The following is a 20,064-nucleotide window of genomic DNA, read 5'->3' as shown; positions in this document are numbered from 1 at the left end:
ATTCCTTTTGGTATCTGTTGATCTATGTGTTTATTGTTATGCTTAATGTCCATTGTCTGTACAAGTCCCCTCTAAAATGTAAAGTGTTGCGGAATATGTTGGCACTATAGAAATAAATTATAATTATTATTTATTATTATTAACCCACCATTCCAAATATAAATTATAATCCACCACTGTGCACCCACTAACTATAAATAGCCACTTTCCCCATTTAATATATAAATTAATTAGCACCTGTACTCTTTCCCCCAATTCATTACCAGTCACTTAATCCTCAAAGCCCCCCACTATGTACCTACCACTCTAACCCTACAGGTACCTTCACACGAAACGACTTTGTAACGATATCGCTAGCGATCCGTGACGTTGCAGCGTCCTGGCTAGCGATATCGTTTAGTTTGACACGCAGCAGCGATCAGGATCCTGCTGTGATGTCGCTGGTCGCTGAATAAAGTTCAGAACTTTATTTGGTCGTCCGATCGCCGTGTATCGTTGTGTTTGACAGCAAAAGCAACGATACCAGCGATGTTTTACACTGGTAACCAGGGTAAACATCGGGTTACCAAGCACAGGGCCGCGCTTAGTAACCCGATGTTTACCCTGGTTACCAGCGTAAAAGTAAAAAAAACAAACAGTACATACTCACCTGCGCGTCCCCCAGCGTCTGCTTCCTGACACTTACTGAGCGCCGGCCCTAAAGTGAAAGTGAAAGCACAGCGGTGACGTCACCGCTGTGCTGTTAGGGCCGGAGCTCAGTCAGTGTCAGGAAGCAGACGCTGGGGGACGCGCAGGTGAGTATGTAGTGTTTGTTTTTTTACTTTTACGCCGGTAACCAGGGTAAACATCGGGTTACTAAGCACAGCCCTGCGCTTAGCAACCCGATGTTTACCCTGGTTACCCGGGGACCTCGGCATCGTTGGTTGCTGGAGAGCGGTCTGTGTGACAGCTCTCCAGCGACCAAACAGCGACGCTGCAGCGATCGGCATCGTTGTCGCTATCGCTGCAGCGTCGCTTCGTGTGAAGGTACCTTAACTCCGATTCATTATAGTTACATGCCCCTCCCGCCCCAATTCATTGTCATGTCTTTCTCTCCCACCCTCTATTCATTATCAACTGCTCTACCCCACATTCAATACATCATTTACTCCCCCACCCTTAAAATTCATTATTTGTTCTCCCCCTAGATCATCATTTGCTCTCCCCACCCCTTTTCAATGATCATTTGCTCTCCCCACCCCCTCTTCAATGATAATTTGCTCTCCCCACCCCCACCTTCAATTAAATTGCTGTCCCCTGTCCCTCACACTGAATTCATCATTTGCAGTCCCCCCACTTTAATTTGAAGTCCCCTTACTTCATTCATTGCAGTCCCCTATCACCCCCTCGCTTCACCTGCAGTGCCCCTTCATCATTTGCAGCCCCCTATCCCCCTTCCATTTAATCATGAGCAGTCCCACCTCAGGCACACTTCATCATGTGCAGTCTTGCAGTCCCCTTCCCCCCACTTTATCATGTGCAGTCCCCATTACCCACCCACTTCATCATGTACAGTCACCCTTACCCCCACTTCATGTGCAGTCCATCTTACCCCTCACTTTATCATGTGCAGTCCCCATTACCCCCCACTTCATGTGTAGTTCACCTTACCCCCCACTTCATCATGTGCAGTCCCCCTTAACCCCCAATTCATCATATGCAGTCCCCCTTACTCCCTCCTACTTCATCATGTGCAGCCCCACTCTCCCTTCATCATGCGCAATCCCCCTTACCCCCACATCATCACGTGCGGCCCCATTCCACCATGTACAGCCCCACTCTCCCCACTTCATCATGTGCAGTCTCCTTTATCCACTAAACTCCATCATGTCCAGTCTCACTCCCCCTCATCATGTGCAGCCCCACTCCCCCTTCATCATGTACAGCCCCACTCCCCCTTCATCATGTACAGCCCCACTTACCCCTCACTCCATTATGTGCAGTCTCCTTTAACCCCCAAATTCCATCATATGCAGTCTCCTTACACCCCCCCCACTTAATCACTTGCCGTTACCCACTATTAAATTTATTTTATAAAGAAAACAAAAATGTTTTTCATACTTACCTCACCAGTCGCTCCCCTGCAGCACCTCTCTGCTTCTAGCTTTCGGGACATGTCGGTGCGTACGTGATGACGCCATCGCACATGTTCGACACCTAACCTGGAAGTATAGAGAACATGAAGGGAGCAGAAGCTGTGCAGCCATCAAGGTGACAGCCAAGTATAGCTCCCGGCCCCAGCGCAGACGTGTGTGCTAACTGTGATGCGGCTGTGTCTGCTGCCGACCGCATCACAATACAGCGGACATGGCTGCGCACAATTTGCTGTGTGGCTGTATCCACCACCAGGCAGCCGGCCCTGAACAGCTGCTGGGGGAGTGGCCCGGGGGGCATTTGCCTCTTTGCCACCTGGGCCAGTCAGCCCCTGTCCACATCTGAGAGAATCGGATCTCACTGTGATGACACTGATCAGAGTTTGATCAGACTGTGATTTGCATAATTGACCCAATTGTTTCAGATGAGATAAAATACGCTCGTGTGTCCCTAGCCTTATGGCCATGGGCGCCTTTATTTTACCGCCCCCTGGGTTTATATTCGTGACCCTTAACTATTTATTTGCCACCGTTCTATCCTCTTATCCTGGACAAGATTAGGATATACAATCAGACTGCTGGTGGGGACATTATAGGACAAAAGTTCTCAGATTTAGCATTTGTGAACTTGTTGAGTCGACCTGATCAGTACAGTGTTTCCAAAAGCGTAGAATTTCTACTTGTTCCAGTCGATCTGAAATCCTTGAATCATTTTCTCATCTTGTGATGAGAGATTCTCCAGTGATCATGTAACATTTAAAAGCTTTTTGCAGCCCCCCACTGCTGTCATCTCACCTGACTTCTCCTCGGTGAGAGGAACATAATTGCCTGCTATTTCTTCCTTGTCATTCAGACATGTGGCTGCTACTGTGAACTTTCTCTAAAATGTGCTGCAATTATGCCTCCTTCATCCCAATGCTTTGCTAGATATTTTAGTAAGATGCTGCAATTGAGACTTGCAGTGGCGTATCTAGAGTCTGATGGGCCCCGCTGTAAGATTTGGATTGCCCCATCCTGGTATATATGTCCCTCATCCTGGCCCCATCCTGGCTCATATGTCCCCGTTCTGCCAGTGTTCAATAATGGATAGAAAAAATAAACTAAGGCTATGTGCACACGTTGCTGATTTTGCTGCGGATCCGTACAATGTAAACCTATGGACAGGGCAGGCGTTAGGGGCAGGCAGACCAGGCAGCTGCCTGGGGCCCCCTCTCCCCCCTGCAAGTCACGCAGCCGCTATGGGGCCCCTGTGAGGCAGGGGGGCCCGCCTGCCACCAGCGCCGACTTCCCCGCCGCATTGAACTATACCGGCGTCTGCCGGTACAGTTCAATGCAATGATGGAGGAGAGAGCGTCACCTGACGCACCCTCTCCCATTATTCCCCGCTCTGCCTCTGACACAGCGGGTGCGCACGCACTCACTGTGTCCCAGGCAGAGCAGCGGCAGCTGCTTAGACAGGAGCAGGGAGCAGCGAGGGCACGTGTGGAGAGGTGAGGAGCTTGTGTGTTTTTTTTTTTTGTTTTTTTTTCTGGACTGTGGAGCCATTCTCGGGAGGGAAGGGGGGATGTGGGCTGTTCCTGTGCTGTTTACTACTGTGTGGGCAGTGCTGTATACTACTGTGTGGGCAGTGCTGTATACTACTGTGTGGGCAGTGCTGTATACTACTGTGTAGGCAGTGCTGTATACTACTGTGTAGGCAGTGCTGTATACTACTGTGTGGGTAGTGCTATATACTACTGTGTAGGCTGTGCTGTATACTACTGTGTGGGCAGTGCTGTATACTACTGTGTGGGCAGTGCTGTATACTACTGTGTGGGCAGTGCTGTATACTTTTGGGTAGGCTGTGCTTTATACTACTGTGTGGGCAGTGCTGTATACTACTGGGTAGGCTGTGCTGTACACTACTGTGTGGGCAGTGCTGTATACTACTCGGTAGGCTGTGCTGTATACTACTGGGTAGGCTGTGCTCTATACTACTGTGTGGGCTGTTCTATATACTACTGTATGGGCTGTGCTATATACTACGTGGCAGTGCTATATACTACTATGTGGGCAGGGCTATATACTATGCTTCTGTGTGATGTGCAGTATGTTAGCATTTGGGGCCCCATTTTAAACTTTGCCTAGGGTCCCACTTTGCCTAAAACCGGCCCTGCCTATGAAAACCGCAGTCCGCAGTGCCCATGCTGCGGAAAAAAAACGTGCGGAAACGCTGCGGGTTACATTCCGCAGCATGTCAATTATTTGTGCGGATTCCGCTGCGGTTTACACCTGCTCCACAATAGGAATCCGCAGGTGGAATCCGCACAAAATCCACATAAAACCACGGTAAATCCGCAGGTAAAACGCAGTGCCTTTTACCTGCGGATTTCTGAAATCTGCTGCGCATAAATCCGCAGAGCTCCTTTCTACGTGTGCACATACCCTTATACAGTCTCGCCTTCCCTCTGCTCCCTCACCGCACGGAGTCTTCTTCTAAAGCCGGCAGCTGACTTTAGCATGCAAGCAATGGGAACTCATGATGTCATTGCCCTGCGCCCCCAGTCACGTGCACACCGTCATCAGCTGCTGGCCACTAAATGTCCGTCAGCGTGTATTACTGCTTACAGACCCGACTGGTCTGTGCGCCGCAATACACTTCACCTGAACGTGCGTCCGACGGTGCACATCCAGCTGAAGTATTTTCTGGTGTCGGCGAGCCCTTTACCTGCCGGTCCCAGTCGCTCTGGCGACCTCTGCGAATTAGCAAGTTGCTATAGTTTACATGGACACCAAAAGATTCTGGATCCTGGATTACTTTATGCTACTTACTGTATTGCTAAATCTAAAAACTCTGATGGTATCAGAACGGCTGCACCCAGTAATTTAAGTGACACATCATTGGATTCAGAGTCTCTTTGCCTATATCTTGCTTCTCTTAGTTGAGGTAGCAAAAACCTGCTGACAGATTTCCTATAAAGAATCAGGTGCCTTGCACTCCACTTCACTTTCTTACTTGTACTTTGTTTTCAGTACATGTTACAAAAAAAGTAAATTTTATTCACCAAAAATACAGCAAATAATGCTGCAAGAATTAACATGCTGCAGATTTAAAAAACTATGTAATTCTCAAATTGTTAGGAATGGAAAAAAAAAAAACAAGCGTTTGCATGAGAGTTATGAAATCTAATAGCTTTTGCTGGTGTGATAAAAAGCTTCTTGTAATTTGCATTAAAAAAGCTGCACGTGAAAATAAGTAAGAAGTGACACAAAGACCAAACGCTGATGATTGGGTCCAAACCACTGATGACAAATCTGTCTTTTATGAGAAAATTACTGATATGTGAGTGTGTCATTATAGTGGAATTATCCCTCAATATTTACTTAAATGTCTTCAATTTCCCTTTTTAAAAAAAGCTATTTTGATTTTTTGGGTTCCTGTGCGCACTTTTTTTTTTTTTTTTTACAGTACGCAAGTTTTACTACTTGAAAATTTTATATTAATAAAAAATAAAGTTCTGCTCCTTGACCTTCGCGGGTTGACTTTCTGCAATTGCTCCAAGCTGTTTTATTGATAACAGCTGTTAAAAGATGTTACTGATAGGATAATGAGAATACAGCTAGTCGGGGAACACTCCTCTACTAGAACAAAGGCTACACTAAGTTGAGTATTTCCTTCAGGGCAGGAAAACTCCAGGCATTATAATTAACTTGTCCCAGACTTTCTTTTTTTTTTTTTTCATTTGTTTATAATTGACCAATATTCCGGCTGCCATCTTCCGCGCTGGGTAATAATCTCTGCCACTTTCATGTAACGTCAGGAGTTTCATGTATTTTCGTTGGGCCCATAGTCATTTGAGCGTTATAATTACGGTGAATAGTTTGTGCCGTGGCTGCGCGTTACTTGTGTATAATTGCTGTCGGTCTTGTCGGGGCATTTTTAAACACCTGGCAGACATTTTTTTGTTCAAAGTTGTTTCAGCCTCCTGCCTGGATGTTGAAAGAGTCGTCACGTAAACTTCAGGAAGCAATTTGATTTATACTGTGCAATAATAGATTTTATGTCAACTGCCTGCTATTATTCTCATGTTTTATTAAACTGCCGAACAGTAAAACAAGCGAAAAGTCAATGTTGCCATTGGTGGAAATCCCACATCGAAAAGGTACTTTGAGTGGCGGAATAGATTGAAGGCATTTCTTTATGGCCACCAACAATGTTGTCGAGAACTACAGGTGGCTGAAAAATTCTACATAAATTTAGGGTAACTTTGCAAATACTTTGCCTTTTTTCTGTTGTTTTGATTTTGGCTTACGTAATTATTTTTCTCCATTTTTTTATCGAAAACCTAAATTTTGAATTACACTTGTTTCCCATTGATTGTGAACATGAGTTTTGCCTGAAATAAAAGTGCATCAAGGGCCATAGGCAAGATGAACTAGAATGTTAAGGGGCCCACTAGTAACATTGATTCTGAGGGCCCACTCTTCAGCTCTTAAACTGCTATTTCCAGGCTGAGCACAGGTCTCCTGACCAAAGTCCTGACCACATATATGACCATGAGGCTGATTAGTTAGGGTCAGGAAACTGGAAGCCGGCTGTTTCTGTGGGTTTACGCAGTGTAGGCCTGGGGTGTTAGGGGCCCACCAGTAACCAACTCCATTATGTGGTCGGCTACTGATTTTTTTTTCATGTGATCTCAATTCATCAAAGCTTTTATACATGAATGGTGTGAAGAGCTTTGAAAAATTGCAAATCTTGGCACAAAATTTGATGCACTAAAATGTTGACTCATGGAGTTCTCACGCCAATTTCCCAGAGGTCCAGCAAAGTGGGTAGGTCTGGGGCTGGATGGGTTCGTTGAATTCATGGCGTGTTATGGCTTTCCTTACACTTGAAATCTTGCTCCATTCTTCCAACTAGAGTTAGATTTGTGTAGTCCATTGTCAGATGATCCTGATGAGCATGAGCAACTTACTGAAGTTGGATGAATCGGAGCTTTTGTTTCTATATAGTACACCAGGTACTTTAACAAAATGATGAGATGTTGCCTTTGTCTGTATATATTGCTTCTAGTGTACTGTGCCAAGCACTGCTCATCTTGGGATGTGAGGGGGCCAGTTCTGCACAGGTGGATTTGCCTGTCCCCCTGTTAGCTAGTTTGAGCATGGCCATAAGTAGTTAATGTACCATGAAATACTACATCAAGATGATTGTGCATGCATTGCCCTGATCGCAGCACAGTACAAGAGGTGGTGGTGCCATTTTCTCTGGTCTCACCTGTCTCTACCAGAGGTGAATACTGTAACAGCTCGTTAGAGCACATACCAGTGATATTCAATCACAGGTGCTGGTGTATATCTCAGTGCACAGTGTACTGGTACATTAGTGCCTCTAAGGAATATAAAAACCAAAAAAATAGAATAAAAAAAATCACTAATAAAATCCCCACATATTTGAAATCCCCAATACTATCACATGTACCATAAATGCACTTATTTTTGGTCATCCGAAAAAAAAAAACCATGAGAAAATTGTGCATTTTTGGCTTACCAAACCCACGCTCCCCCCTCCCAAAAAAAAAAAAAAAAAATGCTCTGTTAAAAAAAAAACAAACAACATATTGTTTCATTTTTGGCTAAAAAAAAAATAGAAATTTAGAGACGTTTTTTTCTGGATTGGTAAGATGGAAAAGTTTTTGTGTGTTGTTGGAGAAAAAAGGCATTCGATAGGCTTAGCCAGACTGAAGAGCCAGTTTGAAGACAGATGTGATACTCGTACATCACATAGCACATTTATTTCTATGGGCAATGAAATGCTTAGATCGCTTGCTTGCTGTATTTTGGTTTTACTAGTAAATGTTTTGAAAATCATCCCGAAGTTCTTTTCTGAAATCCCTGAACAATTAGATAAATTGTGTGAAATTTTTGTTCCTTGTTTTGTTTTGCCGTCCTGTAATAAAACTATAACTGCTCTGCCGCCATCATGCATTGCACGGTTTCCAATTTCATCAGAACTGTAATGCTGTGTTACCCCCTACACTGATTGAAGAGAAAGCCACTGTTCTTTTGGAAAAGAAAAATAAATTATTGTATTTTGTCAAATCCATTACATTTGTAAAGTAATTAGGTGTCAAGTCTTGGAAAAACCGAAACTGCTGTTACATGCATTGCATGGGTGAACGAGGGTCACTCGGTCAGGATGAGAACCAAAGGACACTTTGTCACTTTTTTCAAGGTTCGATGAGTTTTTAACATTCCATCCGAATTAATAAAGTTTATGTTTGCACGTTAAATTGTAAAGGGATTGTATTGTATTCATGTGACGGTTCTAGCCCCCCATATTCACCCTTTGTATCTATAATTCTGACCAACTTGCTTCTGCCTTCTTTCCTAGGAAGTGTGTAGAGAGCTCTGGTGTCTGAGCAAAAGTAACAGATGTGTAACCAACAGCATTCCTGCCGCGGAGGGGACTCTGTGTCAGACTGGGAGCATCGAAAAAGGGGCAAGTTTGTTATACATTTTTTATATATTTCTCCCTCATCCTGACTGATTGCTAGTACAGTTGTGTTATATCTATATAATATCTAATGAATTGGAAACACGTCCTGGAAAAATTAAACAGGTGCAGATTCCTGCAGTGCACTGGTGTACAAGCAACCATATACCGTACTCTGACATTTATGAAAATGTAGAATTTTGATTGCATTATTTTATTTATACACTTGATGTTCATAATGTATATTTTGATCAAACTGTATGAGCCCAGCAGTCGGCTATCTATGTGGCTCACAAAAATATTCACCCCCTCGGCTTTTTACCTATTTTATTACATTACAACCTGTGTTTAAATATTTTTGTAATCCAGTTTGTGTGTGATGCATCAACACTAAATAGTCTAAGTTTGAAAAGTGAATTGATAAAAATATATAGGCATAAATTAAATTTATGGGATCAAGTAACTAAAAATTGGCATGTGCATATGTATTCTCCCCTTTTGCGTTAAAGCCCCTAAAAATTTCTGGTGCAAGTAATTACTGTCACGATCCATTTTTGGATTTGTGACCCCTCTGGCTCTCCTTTTTATTTAAAAGTTGTTTTTTGCTTTCGTGCCAGCAAGGGTTAATGTAATTTTTCCTTGCTCCAAGCTGCTGAGTTGCTAAGACAACTGATGTGGGTGATGACCACTCCCGCCATCCTTTAAATAGTCAAATGATGCATCAGCTGACTGTTGGTGATAGTTTTTTTATATAGACCAGACCTGGAGTGTGCAGCTCTCTGGTGTCAGCGCTGAATCAGTTAATTCTGTGGAGTTTGGGGTCTTGTTTCCATGTCCTCGGTGGAGTGTAGCTTGGCAGCGGTGCCTAGAGCTAAGTTACTTATGTATTTTCCCTGTCTGTCTCGTGCTTGTCACTATTCCCTGTGTTTGTATCATCTGCAGTGGTGAGGCTAGCGTCCTTGCCGGCCAGTGCACTAGCCAGGGTTAAGTGAGTTGACAGCTAGGGACCAGGTTTGTGATGGCGGCGGGGGGAAGGACACGCATAGGGCGTTACGGGGGAGCTTAGGGATAGGCACAGGCTGTTAGGAGGTGCCCCATCCCTTGTTCCCTACTATTAGGGCTTTCCTTCCCCTTTTCCCATTCCGTTGTTGGTGTTTGCTGTGCTGTCCGCTGGACTGACCCTTGTGGTCGTGACAATTACTTTCATAAATCATACGCTTAGTGAAAGGAAGACCACCTGAGTGTAATCTAAGTATCACTTGTTGGTCAGTATATACACACCTTTTCTAAAAGGCTACAGAGTCTGCAACATCATTAAGCAAGAGACACCACTAATCAAGCAACACCATGAAGACAAGGAGATCTCCAAACAAGTCTGGGATAAAGTTATTGAGAAGTACAAGTCAGGATTGGGTTATACATTTAAAAAAATTAAAATCCCAATCTCTGATGATCCCTCAGAGCACAAACAAATCCCTTATCATCAAATGGAAGAACATAGTACCATAATAAACCTGCCAAGAGAGGGCTTTCCACCAAAACTCTCAGCCTGGGCAAGGAGGACATTAATCAGAGAGGCAGCACAGACACCAAAGGTAACTCAGATGGAGCTGAAGAGTTCTCAGAGACTGGAGTATCTATCCATATGACCACAATATACTGTACACGCCATAGAGGGGGCCTTTATGGAAGAGTGGGCAGAATAAAGGCATTACCACTCACAAAAATTGTAATACTCATTTGGAGGAAGATGCTGTGGGGAGAGGAGAGCAAAAGTTTACTTTTTGTCCACTAGGGTAAACAATATGTCTAACGCCAAACCAAAACAGCTCATCACCCCAAGAACACCATCCTTACTGTGAAACATGCTGGTGGCAGCATCATGCTGTGGGGATGTTTTTCGGGCAGCAAGGACAGGGAAAATGGTCAGAGTCAAGGAGAATATGAATGGTGCAAAATACAGGGATGTTATTGAGAAAAACCTGTTTCTGTCAGTGATTTAACACTGGGACAGAGGATCAGCTTCCAACAAGACAATGACCCAAAGCATACTGCTAAAGTAACACTCGAGTGGTTTAAGGGGAAATGTGTAAATGTTTTTTAGTGACCTACCGTATTTTTCGGACTATAAGACGCACCGGACCAATAGCGCACCCCAAATTTGGGGTGAAAATTGCAGAAAAAAAGATTTTTTTTATAAGATGGGGGTCCGTCTTATTGTCCGAATTTACAGTATCTTACCTGAGGGCTGGCGGTGGCAGAGCAGGGTCACAGGAGGCAAGGTGTCGGCAGAGGTGGGGTGATGCGGTACGGCGTGCACCTGAGCAGGGTCCCTTCCTGCTTAGGTGGGCGACGCCACAGCCTGGTGTCCATGGGAGGGTTGCAGCAGTGGTTACCGGCAGAGGTGCTGGGATGAGGAGGTGCTGGGATGAGGAGGTGCTGGGATGAGGAGGCGCAGTCAGAGGTATGGCGTCAGAGGTGTCCTTTTCCCCGGTGAGGTGATGCAGCAGCCCGGTAAGCAGCAGAGCCGGGTGAATACTGTTGTTAGCGGTGGTGGCGGCCATCTTCCTGAGGCCGCGGGTGCGCAGATGAAGCGCTCTGCTTCCCAGGGCTTCAGGAAAATGGCCGCGGGAGGCCGCACGTGCGCAGATGGAGATTGCAGCGGCCATTTTCCTGAAGCCAAGAACTTCAGGAAAATGGCCGCCGCGATCCCCATCTGCGCACGCGCGGCATCCCGCGGCCATTTTCCTGAAGCCCCGGGAAGCAGAGCGCTCCATCTGCACACGCGCGGCCTCCGGAAGATGGCCGCCACCACCGCTAACAACAGGATTCACCCGGCTCTGCTGCTTACCGGGCTGCTGCATCACCTCACCGGGGAAAGGGACCCCGCTCACTGCACCTCCTCATCCCTGCACGTCTGCCGCTGCACCTCTGCCGCCGCACCTCTGCCACCGTACCTCTACCGCCACGGTAAGCCTGCATTGCGACTATTAGACGCACCCCCCATTTTCCCCCCTTTTTTTGGGGGGAAAAAGTGCGTCTTGTAGTCCGAAAAATACGGTAATCAAAGTCCAAACGTTAATCTAATTTAGAATCTGTGTTCGGACTTGAAGATTGCTGTTCACCAGAGAAAATTATCTAACTTGAAGGAGCTGAAGCAGTTTTGCCTTGAGGGACGGGCAAAAATCCCAGTGGCAAGATTTGGGAAGCTCATAGAGACTTATCCAGCGGTAATTGCTGCAAAAGGAAGCTCTTCAATGTGCTGACTTTAGAGGGTGAAAAGTTATGCACACTGTTGTGAATTCTGCTTTTGGGCTCCCTCCGGTGTTTATAGGTGGTAATGCAGTTGCCCCTGAGTTACAGCCCTGGTCAGGTGTATCTGCTGATTGCAGATCTGACTGGGGTATTTAGGCGTGCAGGATTCATTAGTCCTTGCCAGTTGTCAATTGTTGTTGGGAGGTGTAGGACCTCTGCCTGGTTCCTCCTGCCTTTCTGCCAAATCAGCAAAGATAAGTGTCTGGTTCTTTTTCCCTGTGGCACACATGTTGTGTGCTTCACAATTCAGTGCTATTCTTTGTGTTTTCTTGTCCAGCTTAGATTGTGTCAGTATTTTCTCAGTCTTGCTGGATTCTCTGGAGTGGCAGATATACATTCCATGTCTTTAGTTAGATTGTGGAACTTTTTGTATTATCTGCTGTGGATATTTTTGGAAGGGTTTTAATACTGACCGCCTAGTTATCTGTCCTATCCTTTCCTATTTAGCTAGAGTGGCCTCTCCTGCTAAATCCTGTTTTCTACCTGCGTGTGTCTATTCTTCTCCTACTCACAGTCATTATTTGTGGGGGGCTGCTGATCCTTTGGGGGTCTGCTCTGAGGCAAGATAGCATTCCCATTTCCATCTATAGGGGTATTTAGTCCTCCGGCTGTGTCGAGGTGTCTAGGGTGTGTTAGGCACACCCCACGGCTACTTCTAGTTGCGGTGTTAGTTCAGGATTGCGGTCAGTACAGGTTCCACCGTCTCCAGAGAAAGTTTCATGCGGCTCCAAGGTCACCAGATCATAACAGCACACTAAAGTTTTCAGTTATTTTATCCTATTTGTTGTTTGCTTCACAATGAAAAGAAAACCAAATGATCACAGTTGTAGGGATGATCTTGGCATGAACTGATGCACACCCTCCAAAAAAAAAAAATAAAAATGTAATTTCAGTTTGTGAGTTAGCAAAACACGAAAAAAGCCAATGTGGATTGGGGTGTAAATACTTTCACAAGGCACTGTATCTATGTATCTGAAGATTCAGTTTGCAACTAAAGGGGCAGCACAGTGGCTCAGTGGTTAGCACTGTTCCTTTGCTGCACTGGAGTCCTGGGTTCAAATCCCACCAAGTACAACATCTACAAGGAGTTTATATTTTCTCCCCGTGTTTTTGTAGGTTTCCTCTGGGTTCTCCATTTTCCTCGCACACCTCAAAGACATCCTGATAGGGAATTTAGACTGTGAACTCCAGTGGGGACAGTGATGATAATGTGTGTAAAGTGCTGCAGAATATGATGGTGCTATATAAGTGAGGATAATAAGTAATAAAATAAATAACAATAAGTTTGTTTTTTGCATACCGGTGGTGCAGATAGTGGGAATAGATGCAGAGCTGCCATAAAGCCAGACCATGAGGCTGGTGCAAGGTCTTTGGAGAGAAAGCTGGGACCCATCACTCATTGGTTTTATCCCTGTGGCTGCACCAGGCAGGGCACCTCTATCTAAATGAAATAAAGTGGTAGAGGTTGCGCAACTGGACCGAAAGGTTTGGAGAGGAAATAATAGTTCCTTCAGTCAAGGAGTGGCAAAACATGTCACCATAATTCAAGGCCCAGTCCGATATGCTGTGGGCAGTCTTTTCATTTTATGCCACGGACTGGAGCTGTGCATAGCACGGTACAGCTGTTTCTCATACCTGATTACATAATATAGTATTTCAATTTATGTATATGTACAGTCTTCTGCCAATTTTCTGTAAGTATAAGGGCTTTTGCATAGCGCTATACTATATGCTTGTGTTGTGACTGTCACACAGCCGTGACACATGCAGCTGCGGAGCTGAACAGCTGATTAGCCGGCGCGCTCCATGTATCCGGGTTCCCTCTGCAGCTTATTCGGGAAGTGCTATAACTTGCCGGATAAGAGGGAACCCGAACATACTCGCTCATATCTATTCATTACCTGTTGCACTATTCCGCTCCTTTTGCTGCTTTCTTGAGGCAATGGACAAAAGTCCCTTATTATGGTGGTTGGGGGCATCGCCTTTAGCATTTACATTGATCTAGTTAGTAATCACATATTAATTAGATTGGTAATAACTCAATAATATCCATTTAATATGGAGAGGTATGGACTCCATGGGCCAGCGCTCTGTGAGCATGGATCTCTAGCCTTCAGTCTTCTTGGTTCCACCAGAGAGGCTCCTGTACTAAAACTCAGCTGTCCATTGATCAGACATTTACATTGTAGTGATCTTAATGTTGATTCCTGTCATCAGTTTTTAGCACTGACCATATTGACTGGGCTGACTCCAACAAAGACTATTCTGCATCTTGACTTTCAACCTGGTACTAAAAATAAGAAAAAAAGAGAGAGCTTTTGAGCCGCTGTCACCCTCTATTAATTCTTGCTGATGGCTTCATTCACAAGGCCTGCCGTACTTCCACTTAGTCTTTTTCGTGCTGACTCTGACTTGGGACACTTTTTGTTAGCAAGGCGTGCTCACTTAATTCATCATTCGTTAGATACGGTTGTAGAGAACGCGGTGAGCACTGGTTTTATTATTTGGATTTAGAACATTTGCTCATGAGATTGATTTCTTGTCTCTAACTGTAACAGAGTGTTTCATTATAATTTTTTTTTCCGCAATATATTTATTTTCCGCTTGTATTTAAAAAAAAAAAAAAAAAAAAAAAAAAAAAAAAAACCTTGCTATTTTTCTCCTTTTCTGGTTTGCAGACAGACCTTTCTATCAGCAGACTGTATTTTTCTTGTTGTTAATTTTTGGCTTGCATTATGATGCAAAGCTATTGCCTGGATACAAAGCAGATGGACTGTAGTCAGCTACCCACATACCTTGTGGTTTTGATAACTGGTATAATATGCAGAATAAAGTTTGAGTCTGAAACACTCTGCTGTTTTTTTTCTATTAAGAATCGTTGCCAATTTTAAAAAAAAAAATAATATATGTGTTTACCAACTGGAAGGAAAGAATGAATGTTTAACATGTGCGTTATTTTGAACTTTGTTAACCTTGTTTTCCAAAAAATAGAAACATTAAAGAAATACTTTTAATTATCATATCAAACTCACTTTAGCTAATGAGATAATCATTGTAGTACTTCAAAATGGCCTCCGTCTTGTTACACTAGAATATTAATAGGACCGGTGCCTGTGAGCATGTACAGTAGGAAGCTGGACCACCTCACTTATGTAGGAAGATGTGTTCCCCGTGGATATTCTGATCTAATACTGGAGATATCAGGAGTGCTGAGGTAAGAAGAGACTCAGTCATAGAATGCTGTGGTATGGGTGGGGACAGCTTTTGAGCTATGCTGCAACTAAAAACTGATTGAGCCACAAGTGAAACATTGTTCTAATCAGGGTCTCTCTGCCTTCATTTTTGCTGCTCTCAGATGAGGTAGCAAAAACCTGGTGACAGACTGCCTTTCTTAGGATCATAGAATGTTAGAGTTGGAAGGGAACCCATGTGTCGTCATGTCCAACCTTCTTATCAATGCAGGAGTCACTAAACCATCTCACACAGATGTCTGTCCAGCCTCTGTTTGAAGATGTCCATTGAAGGAGAAGGAGCCACGCATGACAGGACAGGGGGAGCCACATACCAGAACAGGACAGGGGGAGCCACATACCAGGACAGGGAGAGCCACATACCAGGACAGGACAGAGGGAGCCACGCATAGCAGGACATGACAAGCCCCACATACCAGGACAGGATAGGGGAGCTACATATCAGGACAGGACAAAGGGAGCCACGCATTGCTGGACAGGGATGATGAGGGGACAATGCATATCCGGCTTAAACTCAAGTCAATAAACTTACCCAGTTTTCCGTGGCAAAAGTAGGTGCCTCGGCTTATACTCGGGTCGGCTTATACTCGAGTATATATGGTAATTCCTTTAATTATTGATAGAAAAAAAGGGTTATGTGATCCTTAAATTGTGTTGTGGGAGCACAGATTACAATGGCTAGACTGACTGGAATTCAGGGGTTAAAAGGGTTTGAGTATTAACCTAAGGATGCTGGAAGGTAGATGAGACCTAACATGCATCAGTACCACTTGTTGTACCTTTGTTGATAGGAGTGTGGTGATGTTACTCAAAGGGGCTCAATTTAATCTTGGGTATGGGGCCCATGTACCTCTGTGACTACTTTTATTGCGATCTCTACTCAAAAACACTTTAATGGGGTTAGAATCAATTTTCATTCTCACTGATCTCCTGCAGCTACCATACCAATGTTCTCCCAGTCCTGTATAATTCAACTTTTGTTCCATCTTGATACACTAGAAATGGGTGGAAATTACTTCTCTGGAAGTGTCAGGACTTGATGATGATCTACAAAGGAGAACGTCAGATGTAACCAAAGAGAAACTGAATCCAACAATGTATCGCTTAGATTACTGGGTGCAGCCGTTCTGATACAACCATAGCTTTTAGATTTAGCAAAGAAGCAGAGCTGAAAGAGCTAACCCCGCCCACACAAGGCTATATATTGTATATAAAATGTCTGGAAACAGTGAGCTGCCTATCACAGGAGGGGGCGTGTCAGAACAGGAGGCACAGAACCAGTTAGTCACAGCAATAATAAGCTACTGGTGCTAAAACAATCATTGTACAAACAAAATCCTGGAGCTTGGAAAGAGAGGCATCCCTGAAATCTGTGTTTTGACCTCTACAGCATGCAGTCTTCAGCTTGTATAGCAAAAACCTGCTGACAGTTTCCCTTTAATGCTTCTGCTGCTTTATTTGCAAACTGTGCTATTTCCATGTCAGTTGCAGTGCATCTCGACTTCCTGTGGTGATGTTTCATCCCATATGACCGCCACAACGAGTCAGAAGCTACTGCTGTCACATAGGACAAAATGTAACTAGAGGTGGCCAGCATGTACCAACTATCATGTGAACACCACAAAGAGTAGAATTCTAAGCATCAAAATATGTAGTTGACATTTTGGTTTTATTTAAAGAGGACCTTTCACAAGTTTCAGCATGTTAAACTGGTAAATCATGGAATAGTGGTTGCAGAGCTGAATAAAACGTTTTTATTTCTCCTCTCCTCTCCATTGCAGAGATTTTAGCTGGTCAAATTTTAGGTTATGATTTTTGTGAAAATTCAACTGAACGTTACCAGAGATTTGTCTCTGTGCACGTGTATTTTTTCTTCTGCATGAGGTTGACCAATCATAAGCAGACATAAACACACAGGGGTTAGTAGAATACGCCCTCCTTACTCATCTTTGCAGCAACTGTGATCAAGGACAGTTTATGCCTGAAACGCGTCTGAGCGTTATCTTATTTATCACCATGAATTTTAATTTTATGTTTTTAAATAAACCTTTGAAGATTTTATTTGCCGACACTTGGAATTTTTCTTCGTATTTTACCTGTGGGTCAGCGATTCTCCTTGGAACAGCAACACCATATTGTAAACAGTCCGGTTATTGAATAACATAGTGAGGCTTTAAACTTTTTTTCTCATCTTATCTCACAGCAGTCAATGTGGGAGAAGGGTCAGAGCTGACAGCAACCTGAGATGAGATTTGAAAATGTTTTGTAATGTTGTTTAACTCTGAAGCTATGGTGTAGAGATATAGCTGAGGTGAGTTGTGTCATTATAAACACTTCCAAATCTCATCCTACAGTGCTGTCAGCTCTCACCTCACACTGCCTGCCATGAGATGAGATCTGGAAGTGTTTGTAATGATACATAACTTGACTCTTCTGTATCTCTACAAAGTGGCTGCAGAGATCAGTGAGGAGAGGAGGATGTGTTCTTTTCTCCCCTGTATGTTTCTGGCTGCTTACGTCATGCAGGCAAAGAAGTACATTTTCCCATAGACTAATCTCTGGTAACTCTAATTTGAACTATAACATAAATCATAACAAAAATTGTACAAGCTGATCTCTGCAAAGGAGAGGAAAATTTTATTTTTTTTTAAAAAATGAAAACTATGTTTTGCTGAACTCTGCAGCCAATACTCCCATGATGTGGTCAGTGTAACATTCTCAAATTGGCAAAGTGTCCTTTTTAATCTCATCTTTGGAAGTTGATTTTGTTTACTCAATTTTGCAAAAATTGACATTCTGCAGATTAAAAAATCGGCACCACAAGTCAATTTTCACACAAAATATTCAGTGTGTGGATGAGATTTTTTTAAAATTCACATAAACTTTGCTAGTACTTGAAAGCTTTGCAGATTTTTTATTTTTTTTGCTGGAAATTCTGAAGCCATTTTGTCATGTGTGGACTTACCCTTAAGTTAAGTTCCCATGAACATGCGCAAAAAAACGCTGTGTCTTAGGCTGCCGTCACACAATCAGTATTTGGTCTGTATTTTACATCAGTATTTGTAAGCCAAAACCAGGAGTGGGTGATAACTGCAGAAGTGGTGTTTACCTTTCTATTATACTTTTCCTCTATTTGTTCCACTGCTGGTTTTGGCTTACAAATACTGATGTAAAATACTGACCAAATACTGCTGGTGTGACGGCAGCCTTAGAGTTCCAGCAAGGCAGATGGAATTTATAGGAATCTCATGTCTCCTCAAATGCAATGAAAAGAACACATGTAACCAAATTTAGGTGAAATTTTATATCAAAAACTCACCAAATACTCCTTATGGGAGTTTAGCCTTACAGTACTGATGACTACTTATGTCAAAGATCAGCCGGCGGTTCGACTACAAGGCAACTTTTGTAATTTTTCATTCTCTATCATGGAAAGTATTCATATTTTTTTCATTTGTTAACCTTTGTATTTGTGTTATTTATCTAGTATAGGTATATTTTATGTCTATTTCCGCAATTGGTTATTTTCAGAATTTTTGGGATTATCCAAGTAATTTAGAACATCCCTGTGAACATCTCTTCATCCTCCAGACTTTCTGTAAATCAAGCAGGGCTTGGAGAAAAAAAGGCTTTGGTTTCAGTTGGTAACTACGGGTCATTTATAGTTTAGGTTAACATAAGCAGCTCGCAGATTTGGAGCAGTTTAATCCGGGTTTGCATTTGTCACTGGCAGCTTACATCTTGAATTGGGTGATGAAATGTATTTAAGCCCACATGCCGAAAAATGAGACGTATAGCTTGTGAGTTCCTCCCTACCGCATGTAACAAAAGCCTTTTAAGGAGGACATAAAACCCCCTTATTTATACGTTTGTTCAGAGCTTTGTGGCTAGCGCTGATATATAATATCTGTCGTTGTGTGTTGTATATCGTACAGTAAGGTGCTTGTGTTTTCTCTTTCATGTAGAGACTGGTGTCTTAGTTCTGTTGTACAAATATTTGATTAGTCGTTGACGTCGCGTATATATCATTGTCCGTTTTATGCTGGGCGACGCTGAATGCGGTCAGCAGCGTAGGTTGAGGCGTCCTGATACACAATATAACAACCATCGAGACGTCAAAATATCTTTAAAGGGGCCATGTATGCTATGTTCAATGATTAAATATTTTGACGCTGAATCTACTTACCCACTCTGTCCTTGGATGGTGGTGTCATCAGATGGACTGGACCAGGCACAGTACAGGCGAGCACTCTAATCCAGTGTTGCACTCCCTTTGTAGTCTCTTAGGATAGAAATATACATGCAAACTAGAAGGGGATTAGACATGGAGGAGAAGGGTAAGTCCTTATTTTATATTTGCCATTCCTTTTGAATTCCCCTTAGGATTTGGCTCAAATAACTGCATAAAAAATGTGTATGATTCCAGTGTTAGATCACATTCAGACGTCCATTTTCATACCAGAGTTCCATTCTTTTATTTAAATTAATAAAATACCCACCAATTATAGTCTATGGGGCTTTTTTGTGTACAGTGGGGAAAATAATTGTTTGATCCTGTAATAATTATAGGGGATAACTCAGGAGACTCTTTGCGTGGAACAAGACAACTACAGGACACAGTTTTATAAGTGGTAAAGTCTATATTATCACATGGTGATTCAAACAGGTGCAGAGAGAAAGTCAAGTCCACAACACTTGGTGCAAATAATAAACGCAGCTTAGCAGTCTATATGAAACTTCAGAGGAAAATGCAATCAAGCAGAAAGTCTATGAAGCACAGTTATTCTTGAGGATACTTGACACGAATAAATCCTTGTCTTAGTCCAGGCACAGATAGATAAGCTTATTAGGCAGTTCAAATCAAATCTTAGCTCAACCAGGGAGGCCTGGT

At 43.3% G+C, this 20,064-nt stretch overlaps 1 protein-coding gene across 2 annotated transcripts in view; it reads left to right on the top strand.

Moving 5' to 3' along the window:
* The window catches only part of ADAMTS6 (ADAM metallopeptidase with thrombospondin type 1 motif 6), a 363,879-nt gene that overhangs the window by 233,647 nt on the left and 110,168 nt on the right, over positions 1 to 20,064 (top strand). For both annotated transcript variants that reach the window (XM_077286170.1, XM_077286161.1), the window contains one exon: positions 8,506 to 8,613. In XM_077286170.1, coding sequence (XP_077142285.1) covers positions 8,506 to 8,613 — 108 coding nt within the window. The remainder of the gene's footprint in view (positions 1 to 8,505; positions 8,614 to 20,064) is intronic.

This window comes from Ranitomeya variabilis, chromosome 1, assembly GCF_051348905.1.
Source record: "Ranitomeya variabilis isolate aRanVar5 chromosome 1, aRanVar5.hap1, whole genome shotgun sequence".
NCBI classification, from domain to species: Eukaryota; Metazoa; Chordata; class Amphibia; order Anura; family Dendrobatidae; genus Ranitomeya; species Ranitomeya variabilis.
Note: the sequence above shows the minus strand (reverse complement) of the source record. Positions and strands in the feature narration are given on the sequence as shown.